This window comes from Copidosoma floridanum, unplaced genomic scaffold, assembly GCF_036245765.1.
Source record: "Copidosoma floridanum isolate Cflo_tuat_1 unplaced genomic scaffold, Cflo_Japanese_pri ptg000019l, whole genome shotgun sequence".
NCBI lineage: Eukaryota > Metazoa > Arthropoda > Insecta > Hymenoptera > Encyrtidae > Copidosoma > Copidosoma floridanum.
The window spans coordinates 15,891,112-15,915,891 of record NW_028321896.1 but is presented as its reverse complement, the minus strand read 5'-3'; the positions used below and the strand labels follow the sequence as shown (position 1 = coordinate 15,915,891).

At 41.3% G+C, this 24,780-nt stretch overlaps 1 protein-coding gene across 1 annotated transcript; it reads right to left on the bottom strand.

Moving 5' to 3' along the window:
* Positions 1–83: 83 nt before the first annotated feature.
* Positions 84–21,253, bottom strand: LOC106636662 (O-acyltransferase like protein). Its single transcript, XM_014349131.3, has 10 exons — positions 20,935–21,253; positions 4,816–5,123; positions 4,217–4,392; positions 3,956–4,113; positions 2,855–2,989; positions 1,924–2,483; positions 1,277–1,582; positions 694–868; positions 441–583; positions 84–348 (listed from the first exon to the last, which is right to left on the bottom strand). Exons 1-10 carry the CDS (start codon positions 21,251–21,253, stop codon positions 220–222), a joined length of 2,409 nt encoding a protein of 802 aa, XP_014204617.2. The 3' UTR covers positions 84–219.
* Between the last annotated feature and the right edge of the window lie 3,527 nt (positions 21,254–24,780).

Genomic DNA, 24,780 nt, shown 5'->3' with positions numbered 1-24,780 from the left:
AATAAATTACATTACACTTACGAGTATGCATAAAAAATAAAATCCGCAGTTAACGGTAATCACCGCCTACACTGGTGAAAGAGTCAACGTTTCGTTTTTCAAAACAACTGATGGGTATTTTTTATTATTTTTTTTTTTTTTTCAACTATAGTAGGTAACAAAAATGATTTTTTACAAAGAAATTTGTCATATTTGACGCGCATCAAAAATCAACAACACTTATTGGATACGGTTCCTCTTGTTCGGTGACAAGATCTTGAGCATACTGACGACGGGAGCTTCGAAGGCGACGGATATTACGAACGAGAACATGTACGAAGCCACGACCTGGCCCAAGTACGTGATAAACTGGAGAAAGAGAAAAAAAAATCATGGCGCTTAAAATACAACGTGCTCCCAAGTTTGCACAGCGTCCAACATCAATCGACGTATAAACTCACCATGCTGTCTTTTCCCAGATGAAACGGCGAGTCCATGTTCATAGCGGTCATCCTAATGATAATGGGGTGGACCAAGTAAGCGCAGTACGTGACTCGGCTGAACGGATAGAGCAAGGGTGCGGACAAAATCGAATTGACGAAGCCTAAGAAAATGCAATGACTCATCAGCTTGTATATATTTTATGATTCGTAAAATAAGCTACAAATAACTTGGAAATATAATATATCTCTTGTAAGCGATGCAAAATAGTACCTCCATAGCCGGTACTGCAGGCAATGACGATCCAAGCCAAGCTAAGGGCCCATACACTGTGGCTCAGCGACGAGTAGGCCGCACCGGCTGCCGGTGATAGTTCCGTCTCGTAGAGGCCAAACAGGAGACTCAACACGCAAGCCGTCGACAGGAGCCAGCCCAAGAAGACAGTCGCCTGAGAAACGATCGAAACATACGAACGCACCAATGAGTGGAAACATTTTTGCAATCCCGTCCTATTTGAGATTATTTTAGCAACGCATAATAAATGGAGATTAAATGTAATCACCGGGTCGGTACACCGGTGTACGTATTTTGGTTGTTTTCGCAATCGCTGATAATTAACAGGTGCATAGTATAATAACACACGGCTATACTTTTACGGTACACTTGGATACTCTGCGTGCATTGACGAATTTTCCGTTTCTCTAAATAATTTTGATAATTAGCGCGTGCGTGACAACGTAACGTATAATATAACACACCGTTCGTTATTTTTTACAGAGGAAAAAAAAAAATCGGTCATGCATAATACACTTGGGTAAATAGCGAAAGGACATCATGATTACATGAAAAACGTCACCTTGGACATGACGATTTTTCGATCAGTCTTGAAGAGAAAGTAGCCGACGGACATGCCGATGAGGTAAGGCCCGAGCCTCGTCCAGGGCTTGTCGTAAATCTTGTCGAAAAGCGCGAGCGGATCGTCGGTGTTGGGCATGTGGTTGTTGACGAGGGCTATGTATCCGGTGGTCAGCCAGGCGCTCAGCATCAGCACCACCATCGAAGCCGACGCTATTCTAAAGTGATTCGTCGCCACGATCAGTATCACCGCCCCAACTATGTAGAATTGCGTGTCGTCGGCCACGTACCAGCTCCACAGCATGCACTGCAATTACATGTACAACAAATGAGACTCATTATTTGTACAACCATCGAGAAATTGGGTTCTCCCCCTTTTTTTTTTTTTCAGCGAAACTTGGCTTTTTTGGTAAAACAGTTATTTTTGTTACAAATGCGCCGGAATCGAGGATAATTCAACACGAAAGCATATCATTTGGCCGCGAAAAAGATATACCGATCTCTTTACTTATAAAAATACTGAAATAATGACGACTGATACTATGATAGTGAGCATAAGTAAAAACAGAAAGGAAAAAGAAAAATATTCCTTGAGAAACGTTTCACGCATCAGTTGATGATAAATCGTGTGTGTGACATGCGACTAACCATCTGATCGGCTGGAAAGAGGGTGTTGATGTAGAGGAGGTTCCTCCACCAGTACTTCCGGCAGTTCTCGTGGTCATTGGTGGGGGGCTCGAAGACCGAGTTCGAGTGGAAGTACTGCGACGTGACGGCCGTGATCCCGAGGACGTACATGTACGGCGCGGTGAGCCGGCAGAACCTGTAGGCCAAGAAGCCGAGGAACTTGAGGAAGCCCTCGACGAAGCCGCGGGTGCCCTGAGTCAGCCGGTTGAGGTCGCCCTTGGCGTTGGTCCGGAAGTAGAGGAAACTGACGAGGAGGCCGCCCATGAAGAAGAAGGTGTCGACGCTGAACGCGCCGTTCTGGATCGTTTGGAAGAGAAACTTCTTCTCCACGGCTTTCCGGTACTCCATGTTGTCCGCGTACTTGAACACGATGATGCACGTGTGCCCGAGGATCACCCAGCCCATGGATATGGCTCGCAAGCCGTGGACCGTGCTTATGGTGTCGCGACCCACGTCCCGGTCGCAGATCACCGCCAGGTTCGCTCTCACCGAGAAGGACAACAGCAACTCCTGCCATGCGTCTGTCGCGGGTGGGATATTTTTTTTTTTTTTTTTTTTCTTTCTTTTCTTATCATCGAAAGATTGTGACGCGGATGTACGATTTTTTCGTGATGGAAAAAGGCACTAACCCGCTAAAGTGAGTTTTCTGTCATATATATTTTACTTACAGCTCTCATCTTTGACTCGTACAATCAAGGTAAGCTTGTATTGAGTTACAAAGTACTTTAAAGAAAATAAAGGACGAAACAAATCCATCCTCTCATCCTTGAGGTAGTGCCTTTTTTCAACTCACTACTCTGTGCAATTGCCACCAAAGTATCGGTATCACAAGAGAAGAGCTTATTTTCTGTTTGTTTTTTGTTTTTGTTTTTAAGGATGTTGTTACATTTACTTAATTTTTGCAGATCCGGCGTGTTGGAGCGTAGACTGCCCTCGTGGTCGTTGTTGTTGTTGACGGGTACCGCGGGAGGGACGATGACGGGCTCGGCCGCTGGAACAGGAATGTAGACCCTTATACCTTGAGGAGCTGTACGGTCGCAATCACGCGCGGATGAAAAGAAAAAACCGAGAGCGTCAAGTCACCGAGTGAGTTGTTATACTCTTGCACGTTGTCGCATCTTTTTTTTTTTTTTTTTTTTTTTCTCCATTGGCTTGTTAGTCCACAGTTAAATAGTATTGCTACGATTGTATTTACACAAAGTTTTGCTAAGAAACGTGTAGTTTTGAAGTATATTGGGAGAGACTTATCGTGCGCGCCAAGCGTTGCAGTATGGCTGTAGGTATAGGCAATTGTTGCTGTATACTTTAATACACGTGGGTTGCAGTTGCTGGCAGCAAGTGTACCTACTTTTAATCCGATGAGCAGGTAAAAAATAATAGCATGCTAATATAGGCGTAAGTTGTATTTACACGCAAGGATAAAGCCACGCAAACGATGCAGAAAATTCGACATATTTCATGAGCAGTTGGAGCCACAAGACCTTTTTTTGTTTTATTGGAAAAATAAACTCCTTTTCATCCCTCTGTAGTTGTCGAATGGTTGCTTGTGTTCTTACACATGTATTGCACGCATATAGGTTTGCGATAATCGAGTAACCGAGGCATTGCTTTGTATGATACGTATTTGCGATGCGTGAACGAAGCCATTTTTTTTATTGCTCAAAGAAGCGTCCATAAACTACGTTATCAATTTTAAAAGCTTCAATATGTAAAAAAAACTTTTTTCGCTTTCTCCATACTGCTAGTGTTCACTGATTATAAATAATGATGATATTACAAATAAGTACTTTTGTTGTACTTTCCTAGAGAAAAGGAATCCAGTATACATCACTACGGTACTCAAACAAGCGGATCTAGAAAAAAAACCGGCAAAAATCGGTAACGCAGTCAACATACGCTTCCTGTAATGCGTGTGAGAGAGAGAAAGAGAGATGGTTTTTCTTATAAAACACGGTGAACAATAACCCATTGATGCGATAACACACGACCTTACCATTGTGGATCTTGGCAGTGCCATTTGTGAGCTGTTCGAGTTTCAAGTGCTTCTCGAGGTCGTAGGTCACCTTTTGTCTGCGCCTGATCTTCCGTCTCAGGTAAAAATCGTAGCTCGTCCCGACGATCAGCAAGAAGAAAGTAACCGCAGTTACGATACTTGAAAAAAAATAACAAACAAAAAGGCACCAATAGTCGTACTTCCATGTATATAAGGAGCTGGAAGAGAGAGAGAGAGAAAAAAAAACATCAATCAACTCACAAGAGGATCCAAAAAATAGGATCTGTGTAGACGTCGTAGTAGCTGTGCTGGTCGCGGATCTTCTCGACGAAGGAGTACTTGGACGCCTGATCACTGGCCGCGAGTTTGGCGATGACGGCCACGTCGCTCGCGCGGCACGAGAACGGCAGACAGGCGCCCAGGTGCAACGTCCTCGCCTGGAAACAAACAGTTTATACACCTATGTCCATTTTTTGGCACTACGCTTCAAACAAAAAAGTAAGGAATTTCAAATGCCTAAAAAAAAAAAAAAATGGTAAAAACTAAACTATGTATAACTATTCATTCCGATCGTACAAAGGCGAGCCATGCAATTTCACGATCTCTGTAATTATAACTCCATGTGGCTCTCTAGAGCACCATAATGTACACTAGACTATACGTGCACGCGTCTCGAAAGAGTTTCGGCAACGGCTAAACGTAACATTATCCAAAAAATTGACGTACGGCAATCACATGACACTTGTACATATTAAACACGCAAACGTGTCTCAGGCGATTTATCATATTGATTTTGGAATAGCACAATAAACTGCGTAATGTACATACAGAGATATGAAAATTCGCGTGTAAAGTCATACCAGTGGAAAAACGCTTCCGTTGACAGCGATGCGCATGACAAAGAAGCCGAGGGGGTAGGGCGGCCGGTCGTCGGCGTCGCTGGGTAGACTTGACCGGTAGTTCCCGCTGGGGCTGAAGGCGGCATCGGTGGTGCGCTTCTTGTGCGGCTCGGCGTTGAACTCGGCGGCTTCGCTCACTCGGTCCGGGTCCGGCGCTTGGCCCAAGCCCGACACGCCTTTGCCGATGTACTCGCACTCCGTCGCCGAGCCCACGAAGTACGAGTTGCCCCAGTAGAAGCCGTTCGTGTAACGGCCCGTCGCGTCGTCCACTGAAACCGGCATACAATTATTGCCTTTACAATCGTCACCTCGACTCTTCTACACTATGTAATTGGGTAATCATTCGTTTACAAAAATTTACATTCACGCGGTCGCAGTTTCAATTCAAGATATTCACGTATAATACCTACATTGGCCTCGTTTTGCGTTTACGATTTGTAACTAGATAATATACTTACTGTTGCACAGGGAAACATTTAATTGTCGTATTGTGCTTGGCCAAAAAAAGGGAACAACCACCGGTTATACATTATTCGTTGCCGTTAATCCATAAGTGCAGCGATTTGTATATATATGTATATCGTATTGTTTCACGACCTCGAACCCATTGAATGTCGCGAGATTCGCGTTTCTACCGAAAAAGTCACAATCGTGTATTTGCTTTATACTCTTTTCTCTCGTTTACCTATACGTTTGAGTAACGGTTAATATATATATATTTAGATACCCGTCGTGCGTTAGAAGACTATATAATACCACCGACCGTGACCCGTGTGCCCTGTATACATGTATATGTTTTTATGGCTGCACACCTGATAAGACAACATTGCTGCAGAGCCGCGATATACAGTCATTTGATCTTGATTTATCGATTGGCGGAGGAGGAGGAGGAGGAGGGAAGAAAAAACTCGTTATTGCCATATAATACGTTGCCCATCAAACAAAACGACGAAATTATACGGCAAATCGAGTTGAGATATACGACAGGAAGTCGACAATAAAACGCTTTCCGTGTATTATGTATATGGCCCGAACGAGCTGTTCGGATTGTTTTTTTTTTCATCGTCACTTGGAGGAGACCCGTATGCATATATGATGGACAAATTTACAAAATTTATCGGAATTACCATACATCACTGCGCTAGGGTTATTGGAATATCGGTACTTTCACAAAAACGATCTTCGGTCCCCCGCAACATATTGACGACGATGCCCTCGAAATTAAGCCACCGGACGGATGTGTCCCTGATTCTTCCCACGCGCGTACGTGTAGGTCGGCAATTGTGCACGTGTGGGGTAATCGCCGACTTTCTCCTTGTCTTCCGACACTCATCTTCGACACGCCTGATCGACTCATCCTGTATATCTTTACGTACGATCGATTCATTTTTCCGCTCCAATCGAACCACGCGTGTATACCTATACCTGCAGTACTCACCTAAGCGGAAGTGGGGGGTGGGGGCGATGATCCGTTAATGGAGAAAAGTGGTATTTTCTTTGAGAAAGTTGGGACTTGTTTGCTCGCGTTGTTTCATGATGTTAATTTTTTCCTCACAATTCTGAAACAGATTTGGTGTCGTAGAACGATTTTTTTTTTTTTTTTTTTTTTGTCATTTGATATAGACACACACATTAGAGTTATTATCTCTTACAAATGGCATCAAAAAAAAAAACGGTAACTCGACCTTGGCACAGTTTGAATAACATATGTGCAGACGTACCAGAGATCGCGAGTGTGTGTTCGCGAATATATGCACACATTTATAGGTGCAGTTCAACGCGCGTCGATGAAATTTCTTTCGTTCGGTCTGTGACAAAAGTGTTTGACCAAACCTTTTGACAACGCGTAATTGCCCCTTTGATAGATAATCTCTTGAAACATCTCTGAATTGACTTTTACGGTGCCTATTTCACGAGGATGGCCTCCAACTTCATTGCGGAAGGTAATAAATAAAAAAACATACACGTTCTTCGTACCAAATGGTCCATCAAAAGTATCATCTCCAGGACTTGCTCCCAAGATTCCAAACAGATCTATTTGATAGGCGCAACACGTGTGCCATGCATTTTAGTAAAATACGAAAAGAAACGAGTCATCAACTTGCGCAACCTTTTTGTGGACTTTCCTTCTTCCGACTCCTCGTGTATACCCTTCGTCGTCGCGCTAATTTTTTTTTCAATACACCGACCAAACCCACACTTGTATGTCGGGCACAAATTCTCTTTTTTTTTTTTTTTTTCTTCGCGTGTCCAAAATTCTTGTTTTCTCCCGTTGTTGCGCTATTTGCGCTTAGAGAGGAAGATGTACAGATGCAACGCGTACACCTACAAGTACCTATAGGCGCGTTCACGTAACGACCAAAGACGAGGAGGGAGTGTTTGATATTTGCCATTATTGCGTATCGCGGACATTCTCGGATCTTGACAATACAAGAATTTTACTTTACGTAAGGATACATTATACGTCTGAGTATTAATTTTTACCACCCAATATAATACCGTTAGGAATTTATTTTATGTTTTTTTTTAAGTAATAGTGTACGAAACGGTAAATACAAACGGCACATATTATATACACGAGTATATTGGGTTAAAACTTTTACCCACATCTTAATAGATTGACTTATGGATTTTTCATTGAATCCTTCTTGTATAGGTAACATATTTATATACTACTTTTCGAGGCGACGAAAATAACGCAAAAAAGGCACCGATGATTAACGCAGGCCATAAATTTTCTCAAATACGATCCGCATGTAAACGACGTTTTGAGAAACAAGTCGCCGCGCCAAACCGCGTCTACATAATCATTACACGCGTGTATACTTTGTGAATTCGGTTTGTAGGTATTACCGTGTGACTACGTTACGTACTTTATGTAATAAAATTACGGCACTTGATACGCCTCGGATACCCATATGTGTACCAATGTTCTCCCGTGTACTGCAATTGTTTGTATGGCACTGAAAAATCACCGCAATTAAAATATCGCCATATACTCCGGTGGTACATAAACGCTTATTTACATACAAGTGGGACATTTATACGTACATTTTTTTTCATCCATACAATATACATCCGATTATGTCACGATCGCGCAAGTTATTCAATCAATCAAGCGTGTCTTGTATAATAGTCTTTTTTTTTTTTTTTCGTTTACCCTCTGGTCATCTAAATCTGCAAGCCTTGGACGACCCATCATTCAAAGACTTTCTACTCTCGCGATTATTATCTAATAAAAAAACACGCGCGCAACTCACGGGCACTTTTTTTTTTTTTTCTCTCCATCGAAGCCCCTTTTTTCCGAAGAAAATTGCGTTGGCAATAAAAGTGGCCATTTGCACACAATACCCCGCAGTGCAAAGCGAACACGGAAGCGATGGCCCATCGCATGCGGTGCTCTAGATTCGTCAGTGTTGCACACGAGAAAGAGTACAAGAAAGGCCGCGCTAGACACACGGACTGCGTGCTGTTACTATATACTTATTACTTTGGCCGGGGGGGTTCCACACACGTATATAATATAATTCCACCGTAACCCCGTATACCTATAATAGTAGTAATGGGCGTTGCGCAACTTCTTACACTTTAGATTTATGTAATTCCCGTCGTCCACGCTGATTTTCCATCATGTGCGTGCGATATAGAAAACGAGAGTAGATTTGGGTAAGGGAAACTATTTTTTTTTTTTTTTTTTTTTAATAACAGTTTTTGCTAAAAATGTAATGCTTTGTTTGTGCTAAAAACATTTTGTTTATTTTTGCCTGGAAATTGTTTGCCCCCTAGCAAAAATATCCTTTACTGCAAGTTGAAAGAAAAAAATTTATCATGCTCTTTAGCTGGTGGGGGAAAAAAACTTGTTTTCGGTGTTTTATTGTGAGTAGTGACGAGTAAATAAAAACAATGTACTTTAGGTATTCGGGAAAAAAAAAACACTTTCTATTCAATAAAGTCATTCACAATTCATTAACTAATGATGCCAAAGTCTAAAAACAAGAGTTCTTGACACATACGGTTCAACCCATTGAACAGTATCAAAAATATTAGATGCAGAGGGACGGGTTAATGCTTCGCTAGAGGCTTGTTAGTGGCAGCGTCCTCCAAGTACATACACTTGAGATTCGGACCAATTCGATAAGGCTCTATTTTTTCGTCGGAGACACGCGGAAATAAGTATGCGAAAGGTACATATTAGCTCCCGCTCATTTGGGATTATGTACCGAGTGAAAGGTCAAATAAGACGTGCGAGAGTGCGACTCTTCGCTTTTTTGTCGCGATTTGAGTGACGCTGAGGAGAATTTTCGGGCCCGAATCCCTTGGGGGATCGGTCCTTTGAGCCCAAAAAGTTGAAATATACATCATCAGCTGTGCTTTATTAAACTAAAGTTCCATGTCGATAGTATTTTTTTATTTTTTGTTATTGTGACTAATTTTATTAGGTATTCGTTTGCTCATTCATTAAAGAGACAAAATACGAGTTAATATATATATATATACCTGTCGGACGTAACCGATTTTTTCATGAAATATCCCAATTTCGTTACAGAGTAATAAATTAATTGTCTTCGTTGACGATTGTATCATAATGTCAAAGCATATTATTACATCGGCGCGTGCTGTGATAACTGAATATACTATATATCAACAAAAATAATCGATAACCACAGCTTCGATATACGTACGTGCACCGGTTTATCTCGATCCGTAGGCATATATATATAATATATGTAGGTATACTTGGGTTCACTGCCGAGGTTTTTCACTTACCCGTTCATGTGTGTATACATTATACATGTACGCATATCATTTGTAATTGGACGCACGATATATATATATATACCGATCGAAGTTCAGGGATCTACACCTATACCGCAATGACTCGAGTGTGCTTGCTATTGTAGAGTTTGAAAGAGTCTATTAATATCCTAAATATATATCATCGGTTCGAGGGATGTAAATGTCAATCGTTACACTTTTATTTCGGGGAATGATGTATATACAAAAGATTGTTTTTATTAATTAAACTCGTGATTGTAATAGGTGATCAGATTTTTTTTTTTTTATTTCGATAAAACTACTTTTACGATCGTTAATAGTAAAATTACGTTTTTTGAATGTAATAATCTCTTTGTAGAATAGCCACTCGTGCCCCTTGATCGGCATTATACCTGATATATATATACTCACTTTCATTTTTTCCACAATAAAGCACTCGTTAAACCGATTATTCAAGTTTACTCTGTATTCGCGACATAATACATGTGAAAAAAAAAAATAGATAAAACACAATTTGCAGTAACGCATCACGAATGTATCGCGCGTCGCGATCAGCAGTTGGCAAAAAGTGAGAATCCGTGTGCACCACATAATGGGCACATGGTATAATAAACGGATGGGCCAATAGTAGATGTATATACACATATACAATCAGAGCTGACGATCCGGATGGATGGACGCGGCATGATAATTACGGTATGACGTTTGAAAATTTACAACCGTATACTTAGGTTGGCTCATGCCGCAACGTTACGACGTTGTGCAACTGTATAAAAATGTATACACTTTTCTTTTCTCCAAGTACTATACAACGACTGCGCGTTTCGGTGTTACTGGGACTATAACTGGGAGGTACTGTTTTTTTGTTTTTTTTTTTTCTTTTTTTTTGCGATGCATATCGGCGCTTCGGTCAAAGAAAGCGCTAATAACTCACGTTCAATCTGAATCCGAGTTGGCACTTTCTCAAAGGCAATTTTGAGGTGGCGATTTCTTTGACCGAAGCGCCGATTTTGAGGAATTTCATACGTCCCATCCATTATGGAGCAGATGAAGGTATCTATTTTATTTTCACTTGATACTTATTGAAGAGTAATAAAACTATACCTACACCCGTACGTACGCCTGATAATTAATTGGCGTTGCAATAACGATTTTTCAATAAAATTCGAACTCGATAGATATCGTTAGGCTTGTAATATGCTGCACGTATATATATGTATACATTTATGGGGTGCTATTGTTAACGGTTTGTTAACCTTAAATAATAATAAAAAAAAAAAGAAAAGAAACTAACTCCAGTACATCATATCGTATGTGCCGGGCAGGTGTACGACGCTTCCACTTTCTTTTTTACAAGCACGATCGCATCGCGCCACGATGTGTGTATATATGTGTACATGCATAGCTTGGTTTTACGAGGTTGAATTTTCGGCCGATTTCGCCGATGAGGTACAAGTACGCCTGTCGAATCGGCTATTATATCAGTCGTCCGATGTCGAGGCACGCCGGGGAAAAAGTGATTTGAAAAGAGAAAGGCCCGCCGGTCTCTCTCTCCGGCGTTCCCTTTCGTTTAGCACGATTAAGCCGTTTTGAGTCATTGATTCGGGCCAAGCTGACTTGCAGTCCTCCTTGACGATCAAAGTGTTTCTTTTTCTTTTACTTTTATGTTTCTGTGTACGCCAATTGACTGAGACAACGGCAAACGCGTCAAAATTGTGATATTTGGTATACGTCGGATGTGGGGGGGAAGGACACATAGTATTCACTCTGGTCGATGTATGCACGTGTACCAACCTCGTTAGGTTGCAAAATATTGAGAGAGAGAGAAAATGAATGTTGTAATTCCTCGGGGGGGGTCGCGTCCGTATGTACTCGAGGGTGAAAACGTCGCAAGCCGGATACGCCGTGGCTTTAAAAAAATACACGCGCGTGCAACGATACCGATTGCCTTGCGTTTTATAGAAAATAAATAAATAAACAGAAGCGACGGCCTCGTCGTCGTTGGCAAATCGATCGACCTTGACAGCCAAAGGCGGGAGAAGTGCTCGTGCGTGGAAAGTCGTTTTGAAACGCAGCCGGCCTTGGGCGTATCGCAACGGCCCGCCGTCCTTAGTCGGGAGTATGTATGTATACCTTCGGGTCGTTTTATTCGCGAGAAAAATCCCGGGGGAAGAGAGGGTCAATGTCTTTTTCTTCCTCTTCCTCTTTTGGCGTTTCTTTCGAAAGTCCCGGGCCTTGGCGAGCGAAATTCTTGTTTTATGTAATTTAGAGATCAAACAAGCGTTGGACCGCTGCGTTCCCGTAATTTTCACTCGTTTCGACACGCATGGCCGCTTGTTTGCCTTTTTTTTTTTTTTTTTGTATCCCCCTTTCTTTTGACGCTCGGCTGACTCAAAAATAATAGTCAAGCGTCACTCGGAAAAGTAAAGAAAGCTGCGCCCGAACGAGCCCAAATGGCTCGGAGTTGCTGGATGTACAGCTATACCCAGCTCGATTAGTTCGAATAAGCTATCGAACCGGATATACATATGTATACGAACAACGGTGCGGGTGGGCTCCATAAACGCTAGTTGATGCTTTAACAGCTGTTTGTTGTACTCTGAGGTGGGTGTACGTGATTTATCCGGAGCCTTTGAGTTATACATAGTGAAATGTAAATGCTTTGGAATCTATAGAATTTTCATCGTTAGGTGACCTTTTTTTTTATCGTCAACAATTTACAGTGTGCTATGAATGGTATGGTATGGTCATTGAATTTGCATTTTCAGGGGTCGGCGTCAGTGGGTAAAACGATGCTGTACCATACGTTATGTGTTGTAGGAGCATATGCATTTTATGGATTGCATCGATAAAAAGATGCGTTTATAATCATATGAATGCGTCCACAAGTATCTAACTACTGGTTATGATGGTCGTGTCAACTTTTCAATTAATTATATGAGAAAAAAATTGGCGATTTTATTTAAATTTTTTTTTTTTCGGAGGCATAAACGCGTTATAAAAATGACCGTTTTCCTAGTGCCAATTAATTTTGCTCTTTGAGTGCCTTGATTACTTTTTCCCCTCGTTCCATAATCATTCCTTCTCGGCATTCATTCAAACTGCAAATATGTACATGAAGGGTACGAAATGACCCTTTTCGAGAACAAAACGACGTATGGGTAATCGTAACGATGATGGTTCATCACCAAAGTACCCACAAATAATCTGCTCCTGATACTATAATTGCAACAAAAAATACTTCTCTCGCGTCCTTGGGGCTTTTTTATGAGCATAAACAAAAAAAAAAAAACTTGTACCCTCATAAGAGGCGGCAATAAAGACGCTGCTTTTACGTATTAGTCGTTGGTAATTTCGCTGTTGCACAGTTGAAACAGAAAAACCCCTCCGCTCGGTCATACGTTGCGCGCCCTTTTACCATTGTAAAATTGCAAAGTTTAGTGCTCGCGTTACGATCTCGTGTTCATTCTTGTACGCCGAATACTTAATAGTTGTAATAATCGATTCACGAGAGCTATGGCTGTGCGCTAAATTACAGCTTTTTTTTTGTTTTTTTGTTCATGCTGCACCGACGTGCTTGAGATTGTTAGACGTAAATCTGCTTCGGAATTACACTAATAGAGAAAAGAGTGGCTGCCGGTGCTGTGACCTTATTTTTGTGCGCGAAACTGGTTCTTTCTTTTTTTTTTTTTTTTTTTTTCTCAGCGAATTACGACTTCACAGCGAAATCCTAAATTTAATGATGATACCGGCAAGACGGGAAAAATTGTTGGAAGTGAGTACTCGTGTTGTCATCAGTTGTATGGGTGGAAATGGCGATGATTGCTACTAGCACATGTCATTTATCGAGAGATTTATTCACATCGCTGCGCGGCACGATGACATTAATTTTTTTTTTTTTTTTCCATTAAGAAATAAGTTTTTTTTTTTTTTTTACGATAAACAATGAAGATACTCGACGTATAGTTCTACGCGCGTGTGTATGTTTATTAAAATTAATCGATTGTCCTGCATTTCTTGGGATCAGCCTGGAAGAGATGCAAATTGAAATGGAAAAAAAAAAATAGATAAACAGTCCGATAAACTACGTCATTCGTTCAATAATGGCCAATCTCGTTTGTACACCTCCAGTGTCGCCATAAAAATCTAAAAGATGTATACATTCCACCAGCTATGGCTGGTTGTGTGCCTTTTTTTTTTGTTCTACGGAGAAACTCTGGTTTCGCGCATCTTATTTAGCCACGTAGAAAAGAGCCCATTTATGTGCCATTGTCGAGCTAGAGAGTATACCACAGAACAAAATATTACAGGGACTTTCCCTATTAATACGGTTCTTATGGTGTATGTTTGGTACACACATTTATCATTGTACCTCTGACTGTGAGTCTGAATAGACAATTAGTTATTCTCACGATTGGCCTAACAATACGAGTATTAATTTGCGAGTTTACTGGATCTGGTGAGAGTATTCTAAGTGATACTTATCAAAGTTCGTGGAACGACTATATCGTTTTTCGTACAATAATTTTAAATTATAATAATTAAAAAAAAAGTAGAGATACCAAATTAAAAAATTTTCTTCATCAAAGTTTTTTTTTTTCGAGTTGAAATCGATATGGACTTCAATTAAATCCATTTCGTGTTTGAAAAATACACTTTGGATACCTTGTAGATTTTTGTCGTCCATCAAATATAACAAGAGGCTCTCATCCGTAGATTGCAATAATTTCCTTGATTTGCGGCAAGTAAATCGACATTAAAATGAGGATCAAAAAGCACAGCTGTGGATCGAAAAACAATTTGACGCATCACACGTTTAAAAGAGTTTTTCGATTACACCCGCACCGTGTAACAACAGTATACCTGTGTATGCCACAAGCACCGTATAGGCACAAGGAGCGTAAAAGCATGACATAACAACTCGCAAAATCATTTATTCACCAAGTAAGGTATATGTATATATATATTCAGAGAAACCGAAGAAGAAGAAGAAACAGCATCGATATACAGCCTCTCTCTCTCTCTCCTCGCTTATTAACTTAACGACATTATCATCTTGCCGCGCGCGAGGAGAAAGTTTCAGCGAAACGTCGTTTCTCATATCTAACGTGTCATCCGACACGTGTTTGCAATGCTAAATTTCATGCGTACACGTTCATTGTTCGCAGGCTCGCACATTTTGGGGCTTGTATATACATGTGCCTATGCACAAGAAAGAAGAAAAAAAAAAAAAAAAAAAAAAAAAAAGTAACACTTTTCCATGACGAAGAACGCGATTGGATAAATATAATGTATGTGCCGATTCACTTTCTACGAGGTGTCTATAATATGTACTTATGTACAATAGGGTGCGCGCGAGCGTGTATTTTGCATTGTTGTCGCAATGGGATTTCCATCCAGCGCAAAGAAAGCCGTCACTCCAGTGGAGAGCGCGCGATTCGAAAGTAGTATACGCATACTTATCTAAACATACGACATGTAATATCTGGAATTATTGTACATGCGCCATTGTGCGATCGGCTGTGGAGTTACCGATCGCTCGATTTAGATGCACGTATATATAATATACACTCTTCGTGACGTGGGTGAGCGACGTGAGACGTATAATTGTGGGTGCGTGACTATTATACGTTATAGCAAAGTCGTGTATGATTTTTCTCTACGGTATACACAGTTTACAAACGATTAGTTGGGAATTTACGTGATCGTGCGATGAAGGCAGGTACATTCGATTTTTGTTCGTCATTACCGAGGAGAATGGTATTTGCTTCATCAATCGCGAGGCTAGAGTCGTTTTTATGACTTAGCAATCAATTGAAAGTAATTATTTACTTGTGCAGTAAATATCCGTATCAATATATGATACAGCTTGAGGAACGAGCGTGTGGAAAGTGTATTATTGACAATGTTCCCATATATAGAAGCAAATGAGAAAATTTCAAGTCCAAATTATACCGGTTTTTGCTCCAACTGCACTTTTGTTCGATCCAGCGTTGATGTCAGCCTCTCGGCTTACGCAAGACAGGAATTTCGTTTCTTTTCCCTCCGAGATATTTCCCTGCACAGTTCAAGCCTATATACGTATGTATATTATCCAACATCCTCTTTAACGGTGGACCGTACAAAGACTCATAAAATTTGGCGCCTTTTACGTCCCTATATATATACCCCTGTGTCATCCCTTCCGCGCACAATAATCTTCATCCCGCACCGAGTGTATATGGATGTGCACGCTTTTTTTTTTTTGTTTTGCGAAACTCGTTCGTTTGCCAAGCGCAAACTCCGCTGAAAGTGCATTCGCGTGTCTAAATGGCATTCGAGAAGGAGGAGAATGGAAGAGAAAAAAAAAAGAAGGTTTTTGCCTATACCTTCGTGTACAAGTGTACCTGCGACGCCCCGAGAAAGAGGCGCGCTCGAGTGGAAAATGCAATCAAAGAAAAAGACGACGCGTCACGCAAAGAGCCTCCAAGTGCAGGTACACGGAATGTCCCGGCTGCACCACCGCTCACAAACACACATACCTGTATACATGTAATACTTGCACCGATGTCCCTACGGAGGCAAAGACAATTACAACATTTTTCCTTTTCTCTCTCGCGCGTGTTGCCCGTAGGCGAGATTATCTCACTGCAACGTAATATACACCCGAGTGCACTTGGCTCGACGACTTGAGGAAACAAAAAAAAAAAAAAAAAAAATTTTGCTCAAAAAAAAAAAAAAAAAGGTGTTATTTAACACGCAACAAAACGCTCACCTATACCACCGGCTCCCCCATTTCTCCGGTACTTATTCGCATTATATTCGTAATAGGTGATGGGTGTATGAAAGATTACGCAATACGCGTTGTAAGCTATAGCGCTAGACATAACACATAATATTTTATATAATTAACGGTCAATTCGGAGCACATTGCACCAAAACCTTACGTATGAGTCTATAATATAAATGTACTCGGTGCTGCTATAGGTGTAAGTGCTGCAGCGGGAGACGAAAGGAGTATAATGGAGCTTGCGAGACGATCAATTAGCGAGTTAAGTTGGTGTGTGCAGGTAACGGAGCGGAGAAAGTGCACAGTCTGCAGTGTATACTAACGTATAGCTGCGTGGACGAAAATTGAAAAGTATAGAGATGGCAAGAAGGAGGAGGAGGAGGAAAGAGGTGTCTAACGTAATTGCTCGTGCATGTATATATATATATTTGTGATTAAAGCTAATTACTCTTTGGGTATTATATTGTTCTTTTGGTCTCTTCTTTCATCGAGTATCGCAAACGGTGCACTTTCTTTGCTTTGGTTGTTAATTTTTTTTTTTTTTTTTTTTTTTTTTCCAAATACAGCCTTCCAACTTGATAGTTTGGTGCTATTATTTCGCTGATTGTGCACTTTAGCTTTGCACAAATGGCAAGTTTCATTGTATTTTTTTTTTCCCCCTCCAAACAAAGTACTTATACTCTGTGGATGTGAAAAATCAATGTTTTTCTTTTTAATGGCAACGGCGTTAAGTAATAAGGTTGATTAATTTCGCGAATCATCAAAGGAAAAAAAAATCCTTCAGCTCTCGTGTAAGTGTGTAATAGTGATTCTCTATACCGCAACGATAACGAGATTAATCGAAAAGATAAAAAATTAACTGCGCGAGGATTGTGGCTCGCGTTGTTGTTGTTGTTGTTGTTGTTTACAGAGAGTATTGGGTGTGTATAATAAAACAAGTCCATCGTGTGTGTGTGTGTTGCCTGTATACGTGGGTCGAAGAGCGCATCTTCTCTGATGTGCACACAAGGCATTTTTTTTTTTTTTTTCCTTTGTATCCGCCAACATTTTAATAGTATGTACGGGAAATTCGTGTCAAGGACCCTCCTCCTCCCCCTCGATGACCAGATGGGTGCGCCGCTTTGTGTACCCAATAGTGCTTATACCATGCCCTCGGATCGTTCGATGGATTTTATTGTTAAGAGCTGGACGAAAAAAATAAATAAATAAATGCCGTCATCTTGGGTGTATCGGTAAATCCATAAATCGGTATGTATGGAAAACAGCTCAAAGTCTAGACGTGATAAATTTCGTCGATAAGAATAATAATCACATCCCACTGCCGTGGCGCATATAATATAAGCCATTCGAAAATAACAACGAAAGTTGGCTGTTTTATCGTCGTCGTTTACGATGGATTTTATATCAATTAACTGATACGACACATTTTATACAAATAAAAAAGATCCTTTGTTCGAGTGAGCAAATATTATTATTTCTTCCGATGATTGCAGTGTATAATGTAAAAGCACAAAATGACGAGATCATCGTGAATATGCTTTGGATGACAGAAATATAGGGGAATCCCCCCCAAGGTCGTAACTTTTTCTCTACTCTTCTTCCGATCTTTCGGGAAAAGTGAAATGTATACTGTCAAGCAACACCGAACAATCCATAATCGATAAACTACCTTTTCAATCTCATAGAAAAAAAAAATCTCTTGAATATTCAAACAAATGCCTTTGCTCCATTTTTTAAAAGTTAGATAACAACGGTTGGGGGGTAGGGAACTTGTGCAACGTCGATCGTCGTGGTTGTAAATTTTGTGTTCCCCGGCAAGTGGTGCCGTAACTCTCTCGCCTCATTGTTACCTGCGTGTGTATATATTTTAAAAAACCCAATGAAAGTTGCGCGGTAGAGATTTTTTTTTTTTTTTTATACACAGGTACGTTTAACGAAAATTCACGTTGATTTCTCGAAAGCTTTTAACGCCCCGTACAGTATGTAGCTTGTCTATTATACCGTTGGGATGTTTCTTCATCGATAAAAGGATCCGGGAAATAAATAAGGTCGTCCGGTTACTGTATATCCATTACGACTTCGTGTGACAACAAAACTTGGCTATTAAACTACAATGGTTTCATTTGTACCTCGATTTGCCGTAACGTTTGTCACAAAATGAACATTTTTCCTTTGCGCAACAAAAAAAAACAATAATAACATTTTTTTTTAAGTACTGCATTTCAGCGTGAACCAAGAGACAAAGAGAGAGAAAGAGATCGCATAACATACCGGTCTTCTTTAACGACAAGTTTGTAGTTCAAGTGTAACGGTACAGTTTTGCAAAGCGCTTCGCGTGTGCGCTTAAAAAAAAAAAGTGAAACTCGACGAAAGTGTAATGAGCCGTACACGCGTGTGTAAGTATGATTATATCTTCCATCGGCAAACAATGTGCATGTGGAGAGATACTCGCGCATACCGATCTTTCAGAGGTCGATATTGTTTGGAAAGCCTTGCTCTGTCGCGCAGTCGGGGATAATGGATTTTATGATAATTTATACGTATTATAATTGCGTTTGTTTTTCAAGTGTGAGTGCCTATACCGTTGCTTTTCAAGTATTTAAAAGTCTGCACTAAATTTTTTCGAGCCTACAAATATGGTAAATAAAAAACACATTTACAAGCACACGAGTATCACAGGTGTCGTTACATTTATAGAACAGCGTATTTGTACCGATTACCATATAGGAGCTATCCTCCTTTACGTGTAATTATATACGACTATAGGCCTTTTAATTCACCGCTTACCGGTTTATTTAGCGTCGCAATCTTAAGCAAGGCTCTGCTCTACTCGAGGGAAAATCATGGCTACAGCCAAACAAAAACCATCGTCGAGCCAATGAAAATTATGGATATTTTTTTGCACCGATTTTTTGTTCTCCTGTTTACGTCATTAAAACACATAGGCGTAGCCAAAGAAATCGCTATACTAAGTATACGCCGCAAAAACAACAACCCTCCGATTTTTCCTCGATTACCCGAGGATCCGAGGATATGCGGTAATGAGTGGCTCTCTTTGGAAATCGGTATAGTAATCGAAAGAGCAGGTATTACGCGCGTGCCGGCCTTTTACGTAAAATTTCAGTGGCCGTTTGACGCGCGCGGCTCGAAACTGCACGCGCGGTTTTCCCCGTTGTATAATTTTTCAGTGGTACCGGTCGGCCGATAGTCGGACGCGGGCGCTTCGCCTCGACTTTCGATACTCGGCTAGATCTTTTACAAGCCACTATACAATAGTAATAGTAGTTTTTATTTGGCAGTAGCCCTTTTATACCATCCCACCGTGTGACACGGACATCCCATCGCTTCGACCAAAGAAATTGTTCAAGTATACACCGCACATGGTAAAAGTGTCTCGGTAATTAGTTTGCGTTGGGCATCTGGGAAAATAATTGCGATTTATCGAGCAAGTACGCGATATTGTATATACATTGTAATTACGCTCGAAGCGCCAAAAAAAAAAAAAAACAGATGGGATTGGGTTGTTGGGTTACTTGAATTGGGCTGCATGGTATATATATATATATGTATTATAATCGTCTTGCGAAAAGAGTCCTTTGACCCAATAAACAACTGGAGAACCCGCGGTAAGTATAACGTTCCGGTTTGACGGCTCGTCATTTTGGCGCATTGTACAACGCGCGATGATTTATTGGCGCGCGAAACAAGCCGGTTCGTCATGTGTAATCGTGTCTGATGTGTATATGTACAACGGAAACCACCAAAAGACACCGTATGAGTATCACGCTTTTTTTTTTTTTTTTTTTTATTCGCGAGTCAGGTGAATTTTGTGGGCGGGGAGGGGAGGAAGAGAGCACTTTTTCGACGACGCCGAGGAGGCAGGTGCTCGTTATTATACGGTGCAACTACCCGCGCGGCACTTTCTCTCTCTCTCTCTCATCTTCGCCTCGTTGCAAGGTATTATCCTTGCGGTACGTTTTTTGTGTTTTGTGTGTATATGCTAAAAAGAATTGTTTTTTAAACGATGAAAAAAAAAAAAAATAAATAAAAAAATTCAATGAACCCTATCCGTATAGTTTTTATGCATACGTGTCCTTTTACGAATCACAATTTGCATTATCATTACCATCCTGTTTTCAGCTTTTGACTTTCGCACTAAAAAGTTGAAAAAAAAGGAGGACGAAAGTCCTCGTTCAGCCCGACCGAAGACGATTTAATGCTCCGACGTCGTGAAATTCGAGGTGAAACTTGCTACATGTATATTCTTAAACTATTCTCGTTTCAACGGAAATCACGTAATCACAGCAAATTATGCACCAAAGGACACTTTATCTCGGGCTTTCTTCGGGGACAGTTAAAAAAAAAAAAAAAAAAAAAAAAAAAAAAAAAAAAGAAAAAAAAACTTTCTCCGAACAAAATTGTAGATCCGCAAGCATCCCAAACGCGCGCGCGAAATCGCCTCCCGTTCCCTATACATATTCACAGCCACCACCCAAGCGCAGGACAAAGAAGGAAGAAACAAAAAAAACACTCACTCTTGAGCGCCCAGAGCTCCCTCCTGGCGAGTCCTTCGATGTACCTCGAGACGTCCCTGTGGCATTGTGCGCCGATACCCCGTTTGTCAGCCCCGAGCCAATTGCCAACCAAATTCCTCGCGCTGAACACATCCAGAGCCTCGGCCATCGTGGTCCAGTTGGCGGCATTGTATCCGGCAGGTGCCGCGCTGTCGTCCTTGGCAGCCGGATCGCTCGAGTCCAGGGTCGGGACGATGGACCGCACCAGCGCCCTGCTGTCGCACCATACTCGCCCCACCGGACAGACAACGAGGAGAAGGAGGACCACCAGGGAACTCATTTTTTTCCTTTGTTTTTAGCCGTTTCTCTCTCTCTCTCTCTCTCTTTTGAGGAGAAGGGTATATAGTACTTTGATTTCCGTCACCGAAGGACAACCGGTCCAACTTTCGAGCGCTGCCGGTAAACTGTGTATATTATATGCTCCCTCAGGCGTTCACCACCGCCACGGTGGTACGACGCTAGGGCCGATGGGGCGGCTCGCGGTCACTTTCGCTCCCTCCGGCATTTCCGGTCGTTTGTACCTTTGGGCCGCAGCTCCCGGGATTTTAGCGTACCATCATCACTGGCAAAACCCTCGCGCTAACACCCGCACTTTGGTCTATGTATATAAGCGCGCGTGACGGTCCTCGGATCAAAACGCTCCTGTATCCTCCATCCTCGGTGGGATGTATTTTGACCACACAACGATCGTATGTGTACCTTTGGGTGCGCGGTACTTGGGTCGAATATGTGCCAACGAATCGTTGGGCGTCGCGTGAGCAACTGGTGCGACTCCTCGGCCGGTTTATTACGCCAAAGTCGCTGGAGAAGTGAGGGACCCTCGCGCTCTCCGTGTGTGCGTGTGCCCCGCGCCTTCTCTCTCTTCTCGTCCATGGCGGGGCCCTCCTCCTCCTCCTCCTTTCGTTTGTATGTACGTTAAGAGAGGGGCTCCTTCTTTGAGTGTGTGTATATGTATACGTGTGACCGGTGAAAATAGTATTTAAAAATCGGCCCCTCCACTCCTCGTTCCGATGATGTGCCGGTGGGAGAGTTTTCGGCGATGAAAGATCGAGAGGAGCGCGATCGGCGTGTATACCGATGTGCCATACTCTCTCTCTCTCTTTAGGTGTGGGCATGAATACTGGTTTTTTTTTTTTTTTTTTACGGGAAGTAGAGAGAGATGGACCGGTTGGTTATATAGACACCCGGCATTCTTTTCCGTAACTGAGACCTTCGTTTCTTTATTTTCCAACCGATCCACACTCGAGTTGCATCAAACGATCACATTTTTTCCTGACTGCAAAAAACGCACTTGTTTTTTTTTTTTTCTATTTTAACACACCGAGCACTGGCGTATACAAAAGTTCCACGTAGCGTGTCACATTGGCAAAAGTTCGATCGAGCTTGCGTCCCCCGGGATTTAGGGCACATCGATCCCCCGCGCGCTCTTGACCCCCTCGATGAGTCTTGAATAAAGTAATGCGAAGGTGAGCACTGACCCGATATGAACTATTCACGCGACAAATGTATATACATATTATATACTATAAAGGCTTTCCTTAAAACTTTGAAGATCGGCGCGTAATATAGTCGAGACCTTGGGCCATTCGCGGGTATTGTAGCCATAGCTGTTTGATTACTATACCCGACGCGCGTACATAGGTGCAAACAACCATTTGTCACGTTTAATTCGCTCTCGTCGCGCAAAGCTATAGGTACACATATACTTCATTGCATTGTAGATCTCCTCGTTTGCATGTGTATTATTTTTTTGGGTTATTTCGTCGGAACGTCGTTGATGAGACCTTGTGCGTGAGTGCGTGTGGTCGCGTTGGTTGTGTGAGGTGATTAATATCGAGTGACCTACGGGTGCGCAAAATATGTCGTAAAAGGAAGGGTTTGCAAATTACAGTCCTCGAGTAGAAAAATTCATCCATCGAACAAACAATAAATGATAATTACCTTTAGCAGTTGGTCCTGTATATATATTAAAGTGGGATCGGTTTCTAATCGGTATATCATATAGACCTGCGATCGTCGTAGCTAAAAATCCTGAGACACGCGAATTCACTAACAGACAACCGGTAGTTTATGTACTTATTAATTACAGCCTCGTGATGGTATACGCAAATACAGAAATTTGGAAAGAATTTGACGTTGGGTCTCACGCTTTTTGTTGGGTCCCCTTTCCCGTTAATACTCGCGGGGGATTTATGCGTCTGACCCACATGTCGCGGAACTTTTTTGAAGACATCGTTTTTCGTTTCAAACACGTTATATAGTATTTCCTCCCCACCCTTTTATTTTATCTGTGCAGTGCGTGCGTCTCACAGATTGTCGGTGCCAAATAATAACAACATTACAATCGAAAATTCTGTTTTCGATGATGTACGTGATTGGGGAAAAAAAAAAAAAAAAAATCCATTGAAAACTAAAGCCAATGCGAATCTTTTCAACTCCATCGTTGTTTTTCTCCAAACGAGCAAATCAACAAAATACCATCGATCCTATATATGTACAATACTCATCTCTACATCATCATAGATCGGTCAATCAATCGAACCTGAGACAAAGACTTGTCACTAACATCATGAAAAAAAAAAAAAAAATAAAGAAAAATCAGAACGAAAGCCTAGATACATATTATGTTTATGTATATATAACCACCCAAAACAATGATCGTATATTCCAGGCCAAACGAATCAAACACACATAATATTATACACCAGTTGCATAAGTCCGACTGGGCGTGTATACGTATACACATACCTAGATATTATATATTATATCTATATACCCTTTTCTTTTTCTTTCCATCCTTCCTCGTACTATTATCTAACATTAATAATGGAAGAAAAAGCAAGCCCCTATGTATTATATACAGCCAACAACACACACGTATATTATGTGTATACCTGTGCACACACCCACGTATTATGTATTATAAGGCGCAAAAGAAGGTTTCCAGGTTAATCGGGAAAGCCAATCTGATCCTTATTTATGTACACCATACAAATATATATATATACACCTACGCGCATATATATATATTATGTGTACGTGTAATACCCAGCTATTACGGCTGCAATGGGTAAGTATTACACTCGCGAAGATGTTACGTCAGTTACGTAACGGGGGTGGAGGTGGGGGGGGGCCGCAAAAATGTATATACAGGTATACCTGCTACAATAAAAAGACAGTTACCCCCCATCTATCGTTAGAACGGCTCTATACGTAGGTATACCTATAGTCACCGCTTGCATAATAATCCAAAACGTGATTCATTAGGCCTATATACGTATACATGTATACTTACGTGTGTATACCTAGACGGCTGCACTTTCATCGGCTGCAGCTTTTTCCGGGATCGTTTCGTTTCGCGCTCTCGCGTCGTATATATATATAGCGGGGCTCCTTTCTCCTTCGTGTGCCGCTCTGCAAGTCATCGGTATATATATATATATATACGTATGCGTTTGAACGCGATGCGATTATTGCTACGGTATGTAGGTATATACTTATTATACACATGTTAAACGCGAAGTGGGTAACCAGCTGACGGTGGGTTACGTGAAATTAATCGACGACTTTCATTGATGCTTTGTCACAATTCTTTTTTTTTTTTTTTTTTTTTTTTTTTCTTCTTTTTTATCTTTACCCAGTATAATTATAACATAGACACAACACCATCGAGCTTCGGTTATTAAGTTGGTGCGGGAAAATCGCGCTCACTAGATAAAGTTGCAAAGCTATCCTATTTTATTTCATCGCATATACCCGTTCACAGGTATATAATATACGTTAATCGATTGACGCGAGCCCGTATAC